The following is a 22,935-nucleotide window of genomic DNA, read 5'->3' as shown; positions in this document are numbered from 1 at the left end:
ATAAGAATTCCTGAAGATCTAATAACTCTAATCAGGGGTAGCTAACCCCCTCCCCCCTTCTAAGAGATCTAGGACTGAAGTTGATTATGAATCTTCTGATCAGGATTCTGTTTTTTCTGATGATCTGGATTTGCCCTTATCTACTTATGAAGATTCTGATGCAGAGGACTCCATTCCCTCTGCTTTCCCTCCTGAGGATTTTTCTTTTGGGGAAACCTTACATACTCTAAGGGAGCATTTCCACTGGGATTTTTCTAATTCAAAAAAGAGGCTTAGGGATTTCCTTCTCCTTCCTCAGCATAGGCCTTTAGCGCTTCCTCCTGTACTAGACATTGTTGATGATGCTTTTTCGGAATCTAGTTTGGCCCCTGATTCCCTGCCTCCTGCTCCCAGAAAACCTGACAGATACTACAGAGTCCCTGAGTCCCACAAGTTCCTTTTTAAAAATCCTATTGCAAATCCAGAGACTATTTCACAGAGGCCCTAGTGCATTAAGGCTTCTACTGCTAAAAATCCTACCCCTTTTGATAGAGACTCCAGAGTGCTGGATAGATGGGGTAAGAAAGTTTACACTTCTGCAACCTTGGCCATTAGGGCTCTAAACTGCCAGTTTCATATGTTAAAGTATCAGCAACATGTTATTGGACTGCTAAAACAGAAAATGATGTTGATTCCTGACTGTGTGGAAAATAAAGAATTACAGGATTTAATGCATTCTGCTGAACAAGTTGGAAAACATAATTTGCAATGTGGTTTTGACTCATTAGAGGCCTCTTGCAGGGCTGCTGTTACTGGCACTGTGCTCAGAAGGCATGCATGGCTTAAGGAGCAATCTTTGCCTGATTATGTTAAAGCTAAATTGTTGGATGCTCCTTTAAATCAGGACTGCCTGTTTGGCAACAAGGCTGAGGAAGTTCTTAAAAAGATGGAAGATAAAGTTAAATCTATGCAAACTGTTAAAGATGTTTTACAAGTTCAGCCTCCTAGATTTAGTAGGCACTGGCCCTCTAAGAATTAGTCCTTTCCAGCCCCTTCCAGGTCTTCTCAAGCTAAACCCAGACACAGCAAAAACCCCAGGTTTCAGTCCCAGGGGACACACAGAACTAAGCAGTGGGAGGCCTCCACTTCCTAATCTGAGAATAATAAGACTCCCCCCTATGGTAAACTGTCTCAATGACTTCCTTTTAAAATTTCCAAGCACTTATCAACTGACTGCCCCTTTGGGGGGAAAGATTGCTCTTCATGCAAAGAATTGGGAACTCATTACCCAGGAGAAATGGGTTTTAAATATAGTGTCCCAGGGATACAGATTTCACTTCCACACATTGCCAACACCAAGCGGGTGGCCGGACCTACCCCCAAATCAGTGGGCAGAGGCCCAAAAACAGGTACTTTCTCTCTTAAGCATGGGGGCTATTCAACTGGTTCCGGAAAAGGAAAAGGGACTAGGTTTCTACTCAAGACTTTTCCTGGTACCCAGAAAAGACAATTCTTGGTGTCCTATCCTGGACCCGTCTACTCTAAACACCTTTTTGGAGATTCCAAAATTCAAGATGCTGACTCTTCACTAATTACTTCCTATGCTAGATAAAGATGCCTGGTTGGCAACACTAGATTGAAAGGAAGCATACCTGCACATCCCAATCAGGGAATCTTGCAGATGCTACCTACGCTTCAAAGCAGGCTACATGCACTGTCAGTTCTCTGCACTGCCCTTTGGCTTATCTACTGCGCCCAGGGTATTCACAAAGTGCCTAGCTCCAGTGATTGCATTTTGCAGGCAAAGAAATATTCAAATATACCCATACCTGGACGATTGTCTAATTCAGGCAGAAAGCCGGGACATACTTTTGAATCATCTGGCCTTTGTACAAAGGGTTCTAACTTGTCTGGGGTACACCATAAACGAAAAGAAATCGCAATTGGTACCCTGTCAACAAATTATATTCCTGGGAGCAAGCTTGAATACAACTTCTCAGATGGTTTACCTCATGCCAGAGAAACAAATTAATTTGACAACCTACTTCAAACAAGTGGCCACAAGAACCCTGCTATCTGCAAGACAAATACTGCAGTCCTTGGGGTTCATGGCCTCCTGCATTCTTCTAGTTCCATATGCAAGACTGCATGTGAGGAAATTACAGTGGTATCTAAAAAGCCTATGGTGCCAACATTCTCAGGACCTAGAAACAATGATTCCTATCATACCTTGCCTACGCCTAGAGTTCCTGTGGTGGGCAGAGGCCTGCCACCAAAACAAGGGACTACCTTTTACACCACCCCCTGCCACCCAAACCCTAACAACAGATGCATCAGACTATGCATGGGGGGCTCACCTGGCAGGGAAGTGCATTCAGGGCAAATGGAACCCAAGTCAAATGTACCTGCATGTCAATCAAAAAGAAATGTTAGCTGTACAGAATGCTCTGACAGCCTTCAAGGACCACATTCTTCCTGGACAACTAATAGTAAAGACGGACAGCACCACTGTTTTGTGGTATATAAACAAGTAGAGGGGTACACATTCTTACCCTTCTGCAGACTAGCCATGGCATTGTAGAACACAGCATTGTTGAGCTACCAAGTGCACCTACAAGCTCAATTCCTGCCAGGAAAATTAAATACACTGGCAGACGGACTAAGCAGAAACCTCATGGACCCACACGAGTGGAAACTGGAACCATGGACTTTCAACATGTTGACAAGCAAATGGGGGAGCCCAGATATAGACTTTTTTGCCTCTCCCCAGAACTACCAATTGGACATGTTTTGCACAAGGACTCCCCAAAAATAAGCCTGGAAAGTGGATGCTCTGTCCCTCAGCTGAAAAAACCTATCAGTGTATGCCTTCCACCCTCTGACTCTGCTCTCCAAAGTACTACTAAAAATCAAACAGGACAAACCAAGGATGATTTTGATTGCTCCAGACTGGCCGTGCCAGCACTGGTACCCCCTTCTGCCCAGTGTGTCACAGTTGCCTCCATGGCACCTGCCTCAGACTCTCTCCCTGATGTCTCAGCAGGAGAACCAGATTCTGCACCCTCAGCTTCTAACACTGAACCTTGCAGCCTGGCTAATTACTTACTCTCCTTTACCATCCCTCAGCAAACCTGTGATGGATATCATTTTAGAGGCAAGGAGGCCTAGTACTAGAAAATCTTATGCTGCAAAATTGAAAAGATTCTGTGCCTGGAACCAATCTCAAGGGATGAGCACAGCAGCACCCAGTTTACCTCAGATTTTACAATACTTAACTGAGATGCTTCACAAGGGCCTGTCTTTTTCCTCCATTAAAATCCATGCCTCAGCCATTTCAGCTCATTATAACACAGAACCTTCCCTCTTCTCTCATCCACTGCTCAAGCAGTTCCACAGAGGGGCCAAAAGTTTGAGACCACCCAGGAGAGCTCCAACCCCAGCCTGGGACCTTAACTTTGTCTTGGAGAAACTCATTCTACCTCCTTTCGAGCCAGCTGCTACTGCAGACTTAACATTTCTTTCTTGGAAACAGCTTTCCTTTTAGCAATCACTTCAGCTAGAAGGGTATCTGAATTACAGGCCCTTATGGCAGTGGAGCCTTTTATCATCTTTCATGCGGACAGGGTGTCCCTCAGAACCAATCCATCCTTCATGCCCAAGGTGGTATCCAGTGTGGCTCTTAATCAATCTATTCATTTGCCAACCTTCTTTCCCTATCCACAGAATGAAAGGGAATGGATACTGCATTCCTTAGATGTGCACAGACAATTTAGATTCTACTTGGACAAGACTAAACCTCAAAGGAAATCTGAACAACTGCTGGTGGCGTTTGCTGCAGGGGCAGAGGGGAAGGCTATGTCAAAGCAAACCATTTCTAAATGGATAAGCCATTGCATTCATTTCTGCTATAAGCACCATGGAAAACCTATCCCCCAGGGGATCAGACCTCACTCCACCAGGGCTACATCTACCTCTACAGCCTTTCTCAGAGGTGTCCCTACCAGGGACATCCTAGAAGCTGCTACCTGGAGTTCTGTACATACTTTCACCAAGCATTATCATTTGCCAATTTTCTCTAAATCCAGAGCTGGCTTTGCCACTGCAGTCTTGCAGGGCCTTATAGCTGGCCCTAATGCTATCTAAATTCCTCCTCCCATCTATAGCTTTGGGAATCTACCCAAATGTAATGACTGCAACAGTGAAGCATGAAGAACACAGTACAATTGTGTACACTTACCATAAATGTAGATGTTCGAGTGTATTCACTGTTGCAATGCTGGTTACCCTCCATCCAGCCCCCTAACTTTTTTGGCTATACCTCTACTTTCCTTTACTATGCTTAAAACCCTTTTTGGTATATTTGCTTTTTTGTTGGAGGTATATCTTTGTACTTTTATATTTAATTGCTTCCCATTAGTAGGGCACCTGACATCTGGGGCAAGAAAAACTGATGTAATGGCGTTGGCTGCATGTTTTATACCCCTGACTATCTGACATCACGGAATAAGGGACAGCAACTGATGCAGGACCCAAGACTTTGTTACTCAGGCCAACTGAGGGCTACCTGCAAGCAGATAACCCAAATGTAATGACTGCAGCAGTGAATACACTCGAACATCTACATTTATGGTAAGTGTACACAACTGTACTTTTTTCATTCTCTTAACAGACTTATTTTCCTCTAGCATATGTTTTGTGAACTCCTATTCACTCCTCAGCCTTTTTGGGAATACATATGAAACATGTTTTTTTAAATGCCGATTTCCATCTTCTATAGCCATAATTTTAATACTTAAAAGTTCCAATACTGTTTCTGTAGTAATTTTATGTACCTCCCATCCTCTTCTAATTATGTTTACCAACTCTGAGGTCATGCAAACAAGGAGTAAGGACATATTCCTTAACCCAGAGAATTGTTTGATCTTGGACTCATGTTGACCAGCTGCTTAGTTGATCATAAAAAGTCAACTAAACAGCTGTTGACCAAACACACAGTCGACCATTTGGAGGCAAGCTATATCAGTGTATTTGTGCATGTGTGCGTATGTGTATATGTGTGTGTGTATGTATGTATGTATATATATATATGTATATATGTATGTATATATATATATATATATATATATATATATATATATATATATATATGACTTCCGTGGTGGTGCAGCGATAGCATTGTTGCCTCACAGCAAGTGGTTCTTCCATTTGATTCTCGGCTGGAGTGTGGGGAGTGCCTTCTGTGTGGAGTCTGCATGTCCTCCCCACAGTTGGGTGGGCATTTGAAAGACATGCGTAAATGGGCATGCCTTCGTTGAAGGTTGAACGTCGAGCTGGCACCTCGGCATTCGTGAAAATCTACTGCTAATCATTAGCGGACCGGAGTTCTGCTGTGGCAACCCCTAACCGGGAAAAGCCGAAAGACAACAACAATATATATAGGTTGATACTAGGCTGTCTGCCCTAGGGCATTTATAAGCCTAACCAGAGTGTGTTTGGCTTTCGCCACCCTTTTAGATTAGTAGACTGTGCCTCTGTATAGTAGGTCACAGAAGGTAGCCCTTTTAAGGTTAGTTTACTGTACCTCTGTCAAGCAGGGACACAGAAGATATCCCGGGGTAAACTTACGATCTCTCATCCACTCGTCAAGATTTCTCTTGAAGAGGGTCAGTGAGGGGCTCTGCCTAACATGGACTGGGATTTTGTTCCAGGGTGAGGGGAGCCTCTGGGATAAGAATCTGTCCCTCCAGCATGTCCTATTTATTTCTGTGCTGAGGTTCAAGTCCCTGGAGCATGTAGCTCTAAGGGATTTGGATTTCCTGAGGTGAAGCATGTCCATTAATTCTGGGTTGGACATGGCTTTATACGTCAGACACAGATCGCCTCTGAGTAGGTGGTATGCAACGGAGTAGAGCTGGAGTTTCTTTAGCCAAACTGCATAGGGCATCTGTTTGAGCCCCTTGATCCTCTTGGTGAGATACTTTTGTAGTCTTTCCAGTTGCTGAAGATGTCGGGTAAGGTACATCCCAAATGGGGCATTGTACTCAATTATGGGCCTGATAAGAGATGAGTAGAGGGGCACAATGACCTCTCTTGATCTAGATGTGAACCCTTTCATGATAAGATGGGCTATATAGAAGGTCTTTCTAACCACTTTGGCAACGTGATTGTCAAAGGAGAGATTGCTATCTACTTGGGTCCCCAAGTCCCTAATTACCTCTTCCGTACTTAATGGATTACCACCTATGTGGTAATTTGTGGGAACTTTGTTTTTCCCAAAGGGGATGACTATGCACTTTTTGGCATTTAGCTTTAGGCCATGGCTCTGGCACCAGTTATCTGTCTCTGTGAGACCTTTTTGGAGGATGCTTGTGTCAGCTGGAGAGTCGATTACAGCACCCAGTTTGCAGTCATCTGTGAACTTGGTCAGCTATAGTCCACCCGTGTTAACCTGTACCTCAGAGAAATATATACCGAACAAGAGAGGTCCCAGGACTGAGCCTTGTGGGACACCACTTGTAACTGGTTTTAGAGTCTGACATGGCAACTGCTATTCTGACCATGTGGGTTCTATCCCTGAGACAATTTGCAACCCATCTTGTGACATAGGGGTTGATATTTAAGCTGGTGAGCTTATTTATGATGCCCGAGTGGGGTATTGTGTTGAAGGCTTTTGCAAGGTCCAGGTAGGCTGTGTGGACTACCTTCCCTTCATCTATGGCTTTGGTAACTGTTTCAAAGAAGTCGACCAGGTTCAAGAGGCAGGATCTGCCCTTAACAAAGCCGAATTCGGTAGGATCCAGTGTCTGGAGGTTCCCAATGTCTTTGTTTATGATTTCCATGATGATACGCTCCATAGCTTTGCAGACCAGGCTAGTCAGGGTTATAAGACTATAATTTCCAGGGTCTGTTGTGGCACCACCTTTGTGGAGTGGGACCACTGTTGCTGTACGCCATTCCTTGGGTACATATCCTGTAGCAAGGCTGAGATTGAACAGTGACTTTATATGAGTGTTTAGTTCTTCTTGGAGCTCATGTAAGACGCAGCCCAGGACACCGTCTGGTCCCATTGATGCTGTTTTTTTTGCTTTGGAGAGGGCAGCTCTCACCTGTGCATCTGTGATCTCAGGAATGCTACACCCTGTTGGGATAGACATTTGCTCTTTTGGGGGGGAAGGGGGAGAGAAGTTTGCACTGAACCTTTCTGCCAGGATGTTGGCAATGTCTGTGGGTTCAGTGTATTTTTTGTCATTTTGCACTAACTCAGAGCATATCTGGGAGTTGCCTCCCAGGTTTCTAACATAACTAAAGAAGGCCTTGTGATTATCTTTAGTTTCTTGTGCAATTTTTCTTTCGAAGCTGGCCTTAAGATGATTTTATGAGGGATCGTAGTTTCTTGCTAGTACTGATCAGTGACGCCTTCCTTTTTTGGGATTTTGCTCTGTCATGTAGTAGCTTTCTCCTTCTGTTGTATAGCTTATTTACGGCCGGGGTCCACCAGACAGGTCTCCTGCCTTTGGAGGAGTGAGTCTTGGTTTTATTTGGGATAGTATGCTCCATGCATTCCTGTAGGTGTCCATGGAATGCTTTTGTAAAGGATTCTGCATTTTGGGCCATATTTTACACTGGCACGGGGGCTTTGAAGGATTCCACCTCAGTTTTGAGAAGTGTGAAGTTTGCTTTTGAGAAGTTCTTCACCGTGGTTTCCTTGGCTAGGAGTGGGGATGGAATATGGAAGTCCAGTGAGATTTGTTTATGGTCTGATCTTACCAATGAGGGGTATACCTCTGGTGTGGAACATAGAAACCCCATGTTGGTGATGACCAGATCCAATATGTTTTCCCCTCTTGTGGGAGCGGTGACCAGTTGTTCCATAGCATTTGAGTTTATAAATTCTAGGAACCGTTGGGCGAGGGTGTTTGGGCTTGAGTAGTTTTCCCAATCGATGTTTGGGTAGTTGAAGTCACCCAGTATAATAGTGTTTGGAGAGACCTTCATATTCTCCAGTGTTCTCAGGAAAGCCGAGTGAGGTTCCTGTGTTTGGGAGGGTGGTCTGTAGCAGGCTACAAACTGAAAGGCAGTTTTTCCCACTGTTAGTTGCACATGGATGGTCTCCAATGCTTCGTGCAGTGCCACTAACCTGGAGGTGTGGGTATCTTTGATAAATATGGATACTCCCCCCTCCTTTTGTGGCCAAGACTATATATATATATATATATATATATATATATATATATATATATATATATATAATATATATATATATATATATATATAGACACATCCACATTTTTTTGCTCTGTACCCCTAACTTCCTCGTGTTTTAGCAACTGCTTCAGGGCATGGTGTGCAGTGGGTGCAGTGTTCAGTGGTGGCTGCATCAGGGCAATGCTTAGAGGCCTTATGTAGCTGTTTATTCACTAATTGAACTTGGATTTCCTAGGTTATATGCATCCATCCCAGTATTTCATGGACATAGTAGCACATATCAGTATTACTCTACAGATATGACATGGACAACTCAAATCCTGATGTTTCAGGTTATTAGACCACCTGAAACTGTGGAAAGAGCTAATATAAGGGCAGTCATAATGCTTGTGCCCCTTTATAAAGCTCTGGTGAGACCTCAGCTGGAATACTTTGTCCTGTTCAGAAAGTCTTAAATTAAGAGGGATGTAGTTTTAATTGAAAAGGTATAAAAAAGTAAAAAAAAAATATTGGGGAACATTTAAGGCACTAAAGTAGTTAGTCTGAACTCTGTAAAAATGAGAATGAAGAGATGAATTGGGGGTATGGACCATAAGGTAATCACTGGGGAAACATGACAGGCTAGAAAAGAAGGAGAATGTTGTTGCAAGGAGAAAATGGGTTAACTATTAAATGGAGTTTGCTTTGGTCTTGAGATGGTTAAGTGCTCTTTAACAGAAAGGTAGGTGGGTAGATGGAATGACGGACCAGGGTGGGGTGATTCAGGCAAAAACATCAGAGATAAGTGTTAAAAGGGTATGGTTATAGGTGGACCAATGAGCAAAGGGTTGGGGGAGAGGGTATTGACTTGTTACTAGCTGAAGCAACCAGACAGGCTAGATAGACTCCTTTACCCAGCTAGATGGTTTTATATATGTTCTTAGTGATAGTGTTTGCTACAGAACCTTTCTTTTAAGTTGGAAAGGATTTCTGCAATCTCTGTTAAGTAGGTTGATCATCTTCCAGTGTTTTCCCAAAAAAGGAATAATAAAGGAAAAAAAATCCTAAGTACAATGGATGTCCATATACAACTTAAGTCTTGCACTCAGGGGCCTAAGGACACATGAGAAGCCAACCCTCTTTTTGATTTCTGTATGAAACGAGAGCAGGGTCTCTCTGTATCTAAACTGTATCTAAAGGGCATCCAGCAGCTTCACAGTCTATGCATAAATATGGGATGCCCTTTGCATCTCCGGTGCTAATCTTTTGCTTTTAAACAGACTGTTCTGACTATGCATGGAGAGCTCAAACCCTGTTGTTTCAAGGAACTTGGTCCCATCGGGAATTACAGGAATGGTATCCTTATATCAACATAAAATAGGTGATGGCTGTCAATATGTGCCGTACTAAATTAGCAGCATTTGCATGCTATTTTAGACATACTTCTGCTCAGCATGTTTTAGAAACAACCACTTGAGCTAACACATCATGCCATTACCAAGCGTTGCAAATCAGAGTCACAGCTAGAGGCAGGACAGCTTTTGGCATATCTGTCCTGCAAGGATCTCTGTAACTGTCCATTACCCTGGATTTTTCAGGATTGCTTGAGATGCTATTCATATGTTATGAGGTTGTGGTAAATTAGCCCTCCCCAAAGAAACATAGTGACTACACGAGTGCACTGAGTGTCAGTGGTGCAACAGGTAACACACTCACTTTTGGAACAGACAACTGTGGTTTCTATTCCCACACTAGTTAAATGGCTTGCTGACACTGCAGAGCAGGATGGGGGGGGGGGGGGTGCCTTCCTTAATGCTTCTTCCTTCGGATGACATGTTAAACTAAGGTCTGATCTTCTTCAGTTGGTGGTAGCTCATGTGGATGCAAAACATCCAGTGGCACCCATCAAAAAGAGTAGGGGAAGTTCCATTTGCCCTGACCATATTTTGCCTAGTAGTAATAAAATAACCACCATGGATCTCCCCTGAAAAGACATGGCTAGCCTAGGTGGGCTAACCCAGTCAACAGATGTCAAATAAAATAAAAGGTCACTGCATCTGTAAGAATACCCAGCACTCCCTTTTAGTTGTTTTGGATTTTGGTCAGTTAGAATTATCAGTGGCAACTTCCTTAGTTAATGTTATGAAAATGTTTGTAGTATAATTTTGTAACACTTCTTACTCTACTCCATAAGTCCTTTTAACCATTCAAAAACCTTAATTCTTTAAACCTCAGCCAACCCTCTCCTTTTACCATGGCCTTAAGTTGTCCACCCAAATCCTTTGATAACATCTAAGTTTTCTGATTTCCTCCATAAATTACAGCTACTGATCCCTCCCTTTTCTCTATTCTTCATCTTCACTTTAACCTTTACCTCTATGATATCTTTATATCTTCACTTTTATCCAAATTGTACTTATTGCTTTGAAACACAAGCTGTAGATGAAATTTTTCATAGACATTTTCAGTCTGTTCTGTTGAAGGTTTTTGCTATGTTTATTACATTCTCTTTTATGTATAGCATATGTTTTTCTAACCATGTTGACTTGAATTTTTTTGAGGCTGTTCATATTTGTAAAGTATTTATCTTAGTTCTTGTTTTGTATAGATCATCATATATATTTCATGTTTCAAGATATTGTCTTGATTTTAGTGCTACAAATATTTGTATGATATGTGTATCTTGATTTTAGTACTACAGATATTTGTATGATATGTGTATCTTGTTTGATGTCCTTCAAGGATGCATCTGCAGTCCTTACAAATGGGTTGTCCTGTCGTCAGGCAGCCCTTCGGTCGGCCGGATTCCAAAGTCTGGGTCTGGCTTCGGCTGGTGTCGCACTTCACCCGACGTCATTGCGGCAGTTATTCGGGTATAAAGGCATCAGCCGATGCCATTTTCCTCAGTCTTTCTTGCCACGTGGCGCCCGAAGCAGAAGCTGTTCACAAGTGCCGGTCGGTCAGATCCAGAGATTACTACTACCGAATACTACTTTGAAGACTTCTATAAAGCTAAGTACCCCGTTGGGGACTCTTTCTTGTTTCAGCCGATGTCAGAGAAAGTTAATAACTGTTTATCTTGTGGGAAACAAATACCTCATAAAGATTTCCACTCCTATTGTTTACATTGTTTAGGCCCAGACCACGACGTAGCAGCTTGTCTAGCCTGTGCTTCTTTTAACCGACGGACGCTTAGACGCCGCTCGGACTTTGCTGAACAGATTTTCGGCTCCGATTTTGCCTACATTATGCCGTCGGATCCTCCAACTACGCAAATAACCAAAAAACACAAAGAAAAGGACCGACACTCGCGGTCCGCGGTTTCGGCTGAAACCGCGGTTAAGCAATCCACGAGTGTCTCGGTTTCGGCCGAAACCGAGCAAGCGGTTCTTTCTTCAGCCGATAACTTGCCTTCTACCGAGGCCTCTTCTATACTGGTAGAAACGGCTTCTGAAATCCAGCGTTCTGTTGCGATTTCACAGGATTTATCAGACACCATTCCACTAGATATTTCTACCCCTGCACGTGGAGCTGCTAGGCCTCCTCCAGCTATGTCTATTAAGGCCTTTGCCAGGGCTAAAGCAGCCAAAACTTCCAAACCTGTGCCTGCCAAGCCCCCCTCTCACAGGCCCAGCACCAGCTCCCATATGCTTTCATTGGCACAGGATCTCATCACTTTAATTCGTGGATCCCAGCCTCATCCAGACAGGGCCTCTCTCCCTCCTCCAGAAAAGAGGCCTAGAGCAGAGCCCCTGAGCCAGTAGCCACAGATGATTCTTCTGATGATTCAGAACATACAGACCCTCCTGAGGCTTCTTATTCTCCTTACGAAGACTCTGATGCTGAGGAGTCCATCCCTTCAGCCTCTCCTCCTGAGGAATTTCCCTTTGGGGAAACCTTGCATGCTATGAGGGAACAATTTCAGTGGCAGGGCCAAGATTTCTCAGACTCTAGAAAAAGGCTTAGGACCTTTCTACACTTACCACAGCATAGGCCTTTAGCTATTCCTCCAGTTCTATCTGTTGTTGATGATGCATTTAATGATGCTTGCACTACTCCTGATACTTTACCTCCGGCTCCTGCTAAACCAGATAGGTACTACAGGGTCCCGGACACTCATCACCACTTATATAAGGCCTCTTTTGCAGATCCAGAGACTATCTCCCAGGGCCATAAAGTGGTAGCAGCTACTTCTTCTAAAAACCCCCTCCCCTCTGATAGGGAATCCAGGTCCTTAGAGAGATGGGGTAAAAAAGTTTACACCTCTGCTACTTTGTCAGCTAGAGCTTTGAACTGCCAATTTCATATGATTCAATATCAAGAGTTTATGCTTGACCAGTTGACTAAAAAGCTGTCCTCTGAAGAATCTCTAGATAAAAAGTATGTTCAAGAAATGTTACATAACATACAGCAGGTTAGTAACCATTCTTTAAAATGTGGCTATGATGCACTGGAGGCTTCCTTTAGATCAGCCATGACTGGCACAGTTATCAGGAGGCATGCATGGTTGAAAGAGCAGGCATTACCAGACCATGTCATATCTAAGCTTTTGGATGCACCTATGGACAAGGTCAATTTATTTGGTGCCCCTGCACAGCAGGTTCTGAAAAAGATGGAAGAGAAAGCAAAATCTGTGCAAACAGTAAAAAATTTCTTACAAGTTCAACCTCCAAGGTTTAGCAGGAATTGGCCCTCCAAGAATTGGTCCTTTCCGGACTCCTCTAAGGCAAGAGGCAGGAATAGGCGCTCTAGAGGCAGAAACCAATCCAGGGGTGCCTACAGGGGTCGCCAGTGGCAGGGTAACAACCAACGAGGCACGGATACAGCCACCACCACTACAACAACTCAATCACAATGACTTGGCGGTGGCACCGCCTACCAGGGAACAACTAGAAGCACCCTTAGGCGGAAAGCTAACATTATTTTCAAGAAACTGGCACTGCATTACAAGAGAAAAATGGATTTTGCAGACTATAGACAAAGGTTACAGGTTCCATTTCCATACACTACCAGGAAAGAGAGGAATGCCAAACCTACCACCTTCTCAAAGGGCAGAAGCTCTAAAACAAATATCTCAATTATTAAGAATGCATGCTGTGGAAAAGGTACCATTTATGGAGCAAGGAAAGGGATTTTACTCCAGGCTCTTCCTGGTACCAAGAAAAGAAAACAAATGGAGGCCTATTCTAGATCTGTCCGCTCTAAACACATTCCTCATTGTTCCAAAATTCAAAATGCTGACCCTACAGCAGCTTCTTCCCATGCTGGGCAAGGAGTCTTGGCTGGTAACTCTAGATCTCAAGGAGGCATACCTACACGTCCCCATAAGACCAATTTGCAGAAGATACCTCAGATTTCTTGCAGGATCAGAGCATTATCAATTCTCAGCATTGCCCTTTGGCTTATCTACTGCGCCCAGAGTGTTCACGAAATGCCTGGCATCAGTAATCGCTCATTGCAGACTTCAGGGAATTCAAATCTATCCCTACCTGGACGACTGCCTGATACAAGCGGACAACAAACACAAATTAACAGAAGACTTACAAAGAGTTCTCTACCTGCTACAAGCCCTGGGATACACAGTCAATACAAAAAAGTCAAGGCTGATTCCATCCCAAATAATAACCTTTCTGGGTGCAGAACTGGACACATCAAAACAAATGGCATTTCTATCTGCAGAAAAGAAAGAGCAACTTCCTCTCTATTTCTTGGCATTAACAAAACAGAGCCATCTAACTGCAAGAAAAGTGTTACAAGCTCTAGGCTTCATGGCATCCTGCATAATTCTGGTCCCTCATGCCAGGCTTCATATGAGAAAGCTACAGTGGTACCTAAAGAATTTGTGGTCTCAGCACAAGCACAGCCTGGAAACCAAAATTCCAATGATTCCATGCCTGAAACAAGAGTTCTTATGGTGGGCTCAGGCCTGTCAATCAAACACAGGGCTGCCCTTCTGCGAAAGTCAACCAAGACAAACTATCACGACAGATGCCTCAGACCTCGGTTGGGGGGCACACATGATGGACAAGTACATTCAAGGCCTATGGACTCAAGACCAACTGCATCTGCACATAAACCTAAAAGAAATGATGGCAGTAAAATTGGCAATCCAGGCATTCAGACCTCTTCTCCACTAAGGCCAGCTGTTGATAAGGACAGACAACACCACAGTTATGTGGTACATCAACAAACAGGGAGGCACACACTCATACCCCCTATGCCGGCTGGCACTAGACCTATGGGATGTGGCTCTGAGCTACAACCTTCAGTTACAGGCTATTTATGTACCAGGGAAGGAAAACATTCTAGCAGACATATTAAGCAGAACTACAACAGATGCCCACGAATGGATGCTGCATCCGGACATCTTCAAAGCCATCACAAGAGAATGGGGATTACCACAAATAGACTTGTTTGCATCCCCATACAATCACCAGTTGAAGAAATTCTGCACAAGGACTTACCACCCACTTGCTTGGAAGGTGGACTCCTATCCTTCAGTTGGAAAAGCCTGACAGCATACGCATTCCCACCACTTCCTTTGATGCACAAGGTGCTTCTCAAGATCAAAGAGGAACATCCGAGGATCATTCTGATAGCCCCAGACTGGCCAAGACAACATTGGTACCCACTGCTGAGGAGCATGTCCGGGAACAAATATGGAAACTGCCCCTGATCCCATTACTGCTGACACAGAACAACTACAACATTCTGCATCCAAGCCTAAAAACTCTGCAGCTAACTGCCTGGAACATTACATAACAGAAATTAACCCAAATTTATCCCAAAGGGTTAAGGACATAATCCTGGAGGCTCGTAGACCTTCAACAAGAAAGAATTATGCAGCAAAATGGAAAAGATATCTCATCTGGAGTGCTGCAAAGGGGCAATATGTGACACTGGTGAACATAGCCAACATCCTGGAGTACTTGGCTGAGCTCTACCACACAGGCCTGTCCTATTCCTCCATCAAGATACATGCATCAGCTATTTCAGCACAATACAGCTTGGATCCTCCTGTCTTCTCGCATCCTCTGCTCAGACAGTTTCTGAGGGGAATTAAAAATGTAAAACCTCCCAGGAAACCTCCATTGCCAGCATGGGATTTGAACTTTGTGCTAGAAAAACTGACTCTACCCCCTTTCGAGCCAACAGCTACAGCAGATTTGCAATACTTATCCTGGAAGACTGCCTTCCTGCTGGCAATAACTTCAGCAAGAAGGGTCTCTGAACTACAAGCATTAATGGCAGTACAACCCTTCTTGATCTTCCATCAAGATAGAGTGTCCATGAGAACAAATCCTACATTTATGCCTAAGGTGGTATCCAGAGTCTCTTTAAATCAGGCTATCCACCTTCCTACATTCTTCCCCAATCCACAGAACAGGGGAGAAAAGCTCTTACATACCTTGGATGTACACAGGCAATTACGCTACTACCTGGACAGGACAAAAAACAATAGAAAAACTGACCAGCTTCTGGTAGCTTATGCAACAGGAAAAGAAGGAAAACCAATTTCTAAACAGACAATCTCCAAATGGATAGGAAATTGCATTAGACTTTGTTACTCCTACCATGGAAAGAAAACTCCAAAGAACATCAGGCCTCACTCCACAAGGGCCACAGCCACTACCACAGCTTTCTTACGAGGAGTGGCTACCAAGGACATTATAGAGGCTGCTACTTGGACCTCCGTGCATACATTTGCCAAGCATTATAACTTACCTCTATACTCTAGATCCCGTGCTGGCTTTGCCACTGCTGTGTTGCAAGGGATCCTAACTACACCATAATCTCTTCTCATTTCCTCCTCCCCTAGTTTGGCTATGGTATTCTACCCATTTGTAAGGACTGCAGATGCATCCTTGAAGGACATAGTTCAGTTTTGTACCTACCATAAATGTAGATGTCCGAGAGGAATGCATCTGCAGTCAGGATTACCCACCCTCCTTCCCCTCTGATGTACTCCTAGGGTACTTACCAATCTTCAGCTAGCTTGGGGGGGATCTATTATGGTGTATTTGTTTGTATATATGTACATACATGTTTATTTTGTGTGTTTGCTCTCTACTATTTGGAAACTTTGGCATTTATCCAAATTTAGCCTTCCAAGAGGGCACCTGGCATCTGGGGCAAGAAACACTGAGGAAAATGGCGTCGGCTGATGCCTTTATACCCGAATAACTGCCGCAATGACGTCGGGTGAAGTGCGACACCAGCCGAAGCCAGACCCAGACTTTGGAATCCGGCCGACCGAAGGGCTGCCTGACGACAGGACAACCCATTTGTAAGGACTGCAGATGCATTCCTCTCGGACATCTACATTTATGGTAGGTACAAAACTGTACTTTATTGCATGTTCTATATATTGGAATGTACCTTCCTTTGCCTTTACTGAAAAGGCATAGATAGCTCAGTTGGGTTATCATGGTCAACAAATACAATTAAATACAAACATACATTAAGTACATTTAGAATTTTTTATGATTATTTTAAGAGCTTTGCATTTATCTGTAGCACAGTGACATTTTCTCCCAAGCCAGCACTTCCTACAGACTTTGGTGTGAGAGTGTTATTTACACAGGCATGGAATAATATTCAGATTAGTGTAGCTTCTGATGTCCCTACTTACTGCTACACTGACCTCCCCCTCAAAGAGCTGTTGTTAATGGTAAGTGTCCTCACAGAGAAGTAATGAGTATCTCACTTAATAGTAATGAATGAGTAACTTGCTACAATAATTACTGATGCTATACTGTTGCTTAATTTCCACATTTGTTTCAGAGGCTATCATGCAGACATCAGAGGCTGCTTCAGACACAGCTCCAACAGTGACTTTACAGACATCAGTAGCTGGTCAGGCAGCGGTGCCCACCCAGGTGGTACAACAAGTACCTGTACAACAACAGGCAAGTGCTTGCATCAGAGATGCAGTATATTGTTGAAATGTTTATACTACATGGTAAATAATACTTCAGTTGTAATAGTTGCTACTTCAGTAGCACATCTTGGTCATGTAGGTATTTTTATAATGGAACCATCGGTAGGTGCTGCATTTTGTACAATTGAACCATCAGTAAGTGCTGCATTTTGTGAAATGGAATCATCAGTAGGTGCTGCATTTTGTGCAGTGGAACCATCTGTAGGTACTGCATTTTGTACAATTGAACCATCAGTAGGTGCTGCATTTTGTGAAATGGAACCATCTGTAGGTACTGCATTTTGTGCAGTGAAACCATCTGTAGGCACTGCATTTTGTGCAATGGAACCATTGGTAGGTGCTGCATTTTGTGCAGTGGAACCATCAGTAGGTGCTGCATTTTGTGCAGTGGAACCATCAGTAGGTGCTGCATTTTGTGCAGTGGAACCATCTGTAGGTATTACATTTTGTACAATTGAACCATCAGTAGGTGCTACATTTTGTACAATTGAACCATCAGTAGGTGCTGCATTTTGTGCAGTGGAACCATCTGTAGGTACTGCATTTTGTACAATTGAACCATCAGTAGGTGCTGCATTTTGTGAAATGGAACCATCAGTAGGTGCTGCATTTTGTGCAGTGGAACCATCTGTAGGTACTGCATTTTGTGCAATGGAACCATCAGTAGGTGCTGCATTTTGTGCACTCTTTAGCAGCAGAAAGCTACTGTACTGTTTAGTGTGCTGCCTGAAGAGACGTGATAAAAGAAAACATTAAATGCATGACGTGCGTGAGCATGTACAGGTGACTATACATGAGTATGCATTGTGGAGAATCACAGTGCATCCTGGAGCATGTGTATGACTGTCCTGTATAAAAGTTGTCATTTATTATTGTACTGTTATTTTTCAGTGTTGAAGACAATTTTAGTACTTTGCAAACAAGGCTTTCAAGGCAGTCACAGACCATCAGGAAACACTTGAGCAATAATCCACAGCTATGCGTAAGTAAATTATGGTATGCCCACAAACAGGAGTGGATTATTGTTATTATACAATTACTTTATTTAAGAAAGAAATTGCTTACCTTTCTTATTTGTATAAGGGCACTTCAGTCTTCTTCCACAAATAGTTGTTGTTGTGTCTTTCGGCTTTTCCCGGCTAGGGGTCGCCACAGCGGAACTCCGGTCCGCTAATGATTGGCAGTTGATTTTTACGTGCCGAGTTGCCATCCCTGATGCACAACCTTCAACGAAGGTACGCCCATTCACGCATGTCAAATAGTAATGAGCCATTATTATATAATTTCTGTTAGTGCAGACCAGTCAGTTAAGCACTGGCCCCTCTAGAGCATAAGATTTGTTAAACAGTTAAGTTAAAGCAAACCTTTTACTCTTACATGTGAAAGTGAGAGTTAAATAATCTCCTGAAATACATAGTACTTGAATTTGCAGGTTTCCTAATCAAGCTTATAAATAATTAGTATCGTATAGTACATTTACCTTAAACAGAATATTGTTCCACTTATTTTAATTGCAAAAAATGCAGAAGAGTCCAAGAAACAGTCTATTTTTTTTCATTTCATTTTTTCATCACTGCCTCTTTAACTCCATTTCACTCCTCCTTTCTATTAAAATTAAAACTCTTCCAAATCCCTGGTAAATACTACAAACCTAAACCCACCTCCTTCCACCCTTTCTGTAACAAACTAAAGCCCAGCAAACTTACTCACCTTCTCTCTTTCCTCAGCCTAGCAGGCGATATTCATCCCAACCCTAGACCAAACATGTCTCAAACAAATAACCATAACCTCAACAAGAAACCAAATTGTAAAGACCTCAAATTTCTCACCATCAACGCCCAAAGTTTAACTAATAAAATCACCCTCTTTCATGCTTGGCTAAACCATAATTCACCTGGTATTGTAGCCATCTCTGAAACTTGGTTAAAACCACACATAACAGACACTGAATTCCTTCCCCCCAGTTTTCAATCCCTCCGATCTGACTGCATAAGCAAAAGAGGTGGTGGTGTAGCACTAATCTACACTAATCACTTATCCATCACTCCCTTCCCAAATCCTATCCCTTCCTTTCATAATGCTGAATTCTAAAATTAAATGACCATAAAAGTATCTGCATTATCTCCCTTTATATTCCGCCTGGTAACAACACCAATACATTGGAAGACATCCTCTCCTGGTCCTCCTCAAATATTAAACATGAAATTACATTATGGGAGATGTAAATATTAACTGGCAGAAAATCAGTGACCAAAATCCCATCTTATCTATCAATCTTTTCAATTTCAAACAACTTATTAACTCTACCACTAGGCCCAACAAAACCAACCTCACAGGCTCCATCCTAGACTGGATCCTGGTCTCATCCAAACAAAACCACAACATCTGGTGTCATTCCAGACCCTCTAGGAGACCACCTCCCTGCCTTCACCCATAGAACAACACCCTCTTCCTCCTTCTCCCATAAACTCTTACACACTCGCAACTTAACCAACTTTAACCCCTCCACCTTCTCTGATTCCCTCAAATTCACTAACTGGAACCCACTAAAAACCCTACCCCTAGACAAAGCCGTTCACTTCTTCAACTCTAAATTCCTTACTGTCCTAAACTCCTTAGCTCCAGTCCGTACTAAAAGAGTCAAAGCCAAGACTGCCCCTTGGCTTACTAAAGAAACAAAGAAAATTTTGCAACAAAGAGATAAATCTTGGAAAAACTATCTCCATCATAAACAACCTGAATACTTACTGAAATACAAACAGTTATGAAACCTAGCCAAAAAACATGTCATAAGAGATAAAAAGTCTCAACCATTTACAAATAAATCATGCAAAAAACCCCAAACAATTCTGGAATTCTGTTAACTCGCTTCTTAAGCCTGGTACAACAAAGAACCCTTGCCCTGATACCAGCAAATCTGACCAAGAAATTGCCAATCTATTCAACTCCTTCTTTACCTTTTCTATTGCTGAACTAACCAAAACCTTCCCCAGCAACATCCACCCACCCCCCCTTCCCAAATCTCCACATCCTCTCCTCCCTCTTCCCATATCTTTAAACTCAAACCCGTAACCACCCACTTTATAAAAAAACTTCTCTCAAAACTCAAACCTTGCACCAATGCACCTGACAACATCCCCTCCTCCTTCTTAAAAATTGCCTCCAACAGTATTGCTCTCCCTATTAGCATCCTGATAAATAGATCTCTTCTTGAGTCTTATGTACCCAAACTATGGTGCTCTGCTTTTATTCTCCCACTCCACAAAGGTGGCAAGAATTGTAATTTCTCTAACTTCCACCCCATAGCCATCCTCTCTCCTATCTCAAAAATTCTTGAAAAATGCATCCACCTGCAGCTCATGCCATTCCTAACCAAACACCAGTTACTCTCTCCCACCCAACACGGTTTCCGCCTTGGGCATAGTACTAACACAGCCCTTCTCTCCTTCTTACACTCTGTCAATTCAGCTCGAGACTCTGGTAACTTAGTTTCATCTGTTTTCTTGGATCTATCTAAAGCTTTTGATACCATCTCCCACTCCCATCTACTAAACCATCTATCTAACCTCAACATCTCCCCAAAAACTCTATCCTAGTTTTCTAACTATCTTTCTGACAGGTCCCAAGCCATGAAATGGGGCCAAGCCTCCTCCAGCTTCCTTCCTACCCCCACAGGAGTTCCCCAAGGCTCTATACTTGGCCCTCTTCTATTTAACATCTTCGTAAATGATTTCCACAAAGCTATTCCCAATACCAAAATTGTCCAATACGCAGACAACTCTACTTTGATCTGCTCTGCTTCCAGCTTTAAAGAACTCCAATCTCTAACTCAAACCGCCTTCACAACCACAGAAAAATGGATGCATGAAAATCACCTCTCACTTAATGCTAACAAAACTAAGATTCTTCTTTTCACCCACTCAAAATCCATCACCACCGAAAAAAATTCATTTCAAATTTCTTGCCTTAACAACTCCCAACATTAACACTGTTCCCTCAACTAAATTCCTAGGGGTCACAATCGATGAACACTTAAAATTCAATACTCATGTCCAACTTAACATAAAAAAACCCATATAAAACTCGGCCTGCTATACAGAAATAATCAATTCCTCTCCCCCTCTACTCGACATACCTTAGCCACTACATATCTCCTCCCATCTCTTCTATATGGTGCCCCTCTGCTTACAAATCTATCTTCTACCCTAACCTCCAAACTGGAAGTATGCTACAATAAAATTTCGAAATTTGCCTCCAAGGCAAATTCCCTCTCTCATCACTGCACATCACTACAAACTCTAAATTAGCTTGAACTCCCCAATCAACTAGACTACCTCCAAATTGTCTCAGCCCACAAATTAATCTTTCAACCCACCCTCTGCCCTGTACTGTCCAATATTCTCCAACTTTACAGCCCCCAGACCCCTTAGATCTTCTAACCAAAACCTTATTTCCATCCACAAACCCAAACGCCTAGCCGGTCAACTTTTACTCTCCTTTTCCCTTGCTAAAAAATGGAATGGCCTTCCCTCTGTCCTGAGGACCTGTGACAACCTACACTCATTCAAAACTCAACTCCTCTCCTACCTGCATACTCACCGAAAATGTAACTGCGCACTTCACTCTATACCCCCCAAGCTCCTCTCTTCCTTCTCTCCTGGCTAACCTTCATTGCCTCTATATTTCTCTCTTAGTCACACATTGCTAAGGTAACTAATAACTACTCCCAACCCTATGCAATTTTTCTATCATCCTCCTACACTCTTTCCTTAACTTCAAATGTTACTGAATTGAAGGACTACCAACTTGAATGCTTACTACCTACGATTTAAAAAAATCAACCTTTTGTATGTAAATCATTTTTATCTTTGAATTCTATTTGTACTTCTAAAAATGTGATCTAAAGATGTAGTTTGTCACAATGTTCTTTTGTATGTAAATCATTTTTATCTTTGAATTTTACTTGTACTTCTAAAAAAATTTTTATCATTATGTCTTGTAACATTGTATTGTGGAGCTTTTCTCCCCGGGCCTCCACTGAAAATGGGCTCTTTGGCCCAGTGGACCTCCTCGGACACCAAACTGGAATAAATAAATAAATAAATGTAAGCAATTACATTTTAACATGTTAACAGTTAAGAACCATTAACATTTTCTATGTATTATCTTAACTAATGGATAAAAGTATGAGTTCTGAAGGTATATGTTTGAAGCACTCAGTTTACTTTAATGAGCAGTCATGGTATATTATGCGTGGTTAGAAATGCACAGCCTTACAGCTGCCCTAATGTGTTGAGTAGCTCATTCTTCAAATTTCTTTGCGAGTTTTACTAAATGGAAGAGACTAGTAGTCAACCAGTAGTATGAACTATAATTTTATTGTCAAGGATGGAAGCTTCAGTCAAAATACAATACATTAAGGAGTTGTTTCCTTTATACTTATGACAACAAATTTTACTGCTGTTTCAATGGTATGTGCACTTTTGAAGAGAGGTAAAATATATTCACAGTCCAAAATACGACAGTAGTAAAATGACTGGAGATGAAGAATGCAATAAACTGTATCCTTGCAAAGCAATTTGAGGAGGACATGTCACAGAATATTTAAGATATGTTTAACACATAAAGTCTGTAGTAAGGCTAAGTTATTGCCCTGTTTTTTTTTTTAAAACAGAAATAGCTATAACCTTTGCCCATGATTTGTCCTTGTTGGATTCAGCCAAGAACTTTTGCCTATGGAGCTGTTTTTACTGGCTTCAGCTGAAGGACATTAAACTCCTTACTAGGGGATTATGGGGTGCACACTGTAGAATGAATAGTTGATTTTACAT

At 42.5% G+C, this 22,935-nt stretch overlaps 1 protein-coding gene across 1 annotated transcript in view; it reads left to right on the top strand.

Moving 5' to 3' along the window:
* The window catches only part of RFX3 (regulatory factor X3), a 1,639,608-nt gene that overhangs the window by 368,091 nt on the left and 1,248,582 nt on the right, over nt 1-22,935 (top strand). The window contains exon 3 of the mRNA XM_044061098.1: nt 16,948-17,072. Coding sequence (XP_043917033.1) covers nt 16,948-17,072 — 125 coding nt within the window. The remainder of the gene's footprint in view (nt 1-16,947; nt 17,073-22,935) is intronic.

The sequence above is a fragment of the Protopterus annectens genome, chromosome 2.part0 (genome assembly GCF_019279795.1).
Source record: "Protopterus annectens isolate FY-2018-M chromosome 2.part0, PAN1.0, whole genome shotgun sequence".
Classification (NCBI taxonomy): Eukaryota; Metazoa; Chordata; order Ceratodontiformes; family Protopteridae; genus Protopterus; species Protopterus annectens.
This window is presented reverse-complemented; position numbering and strand designations above follow the sequence as displayed.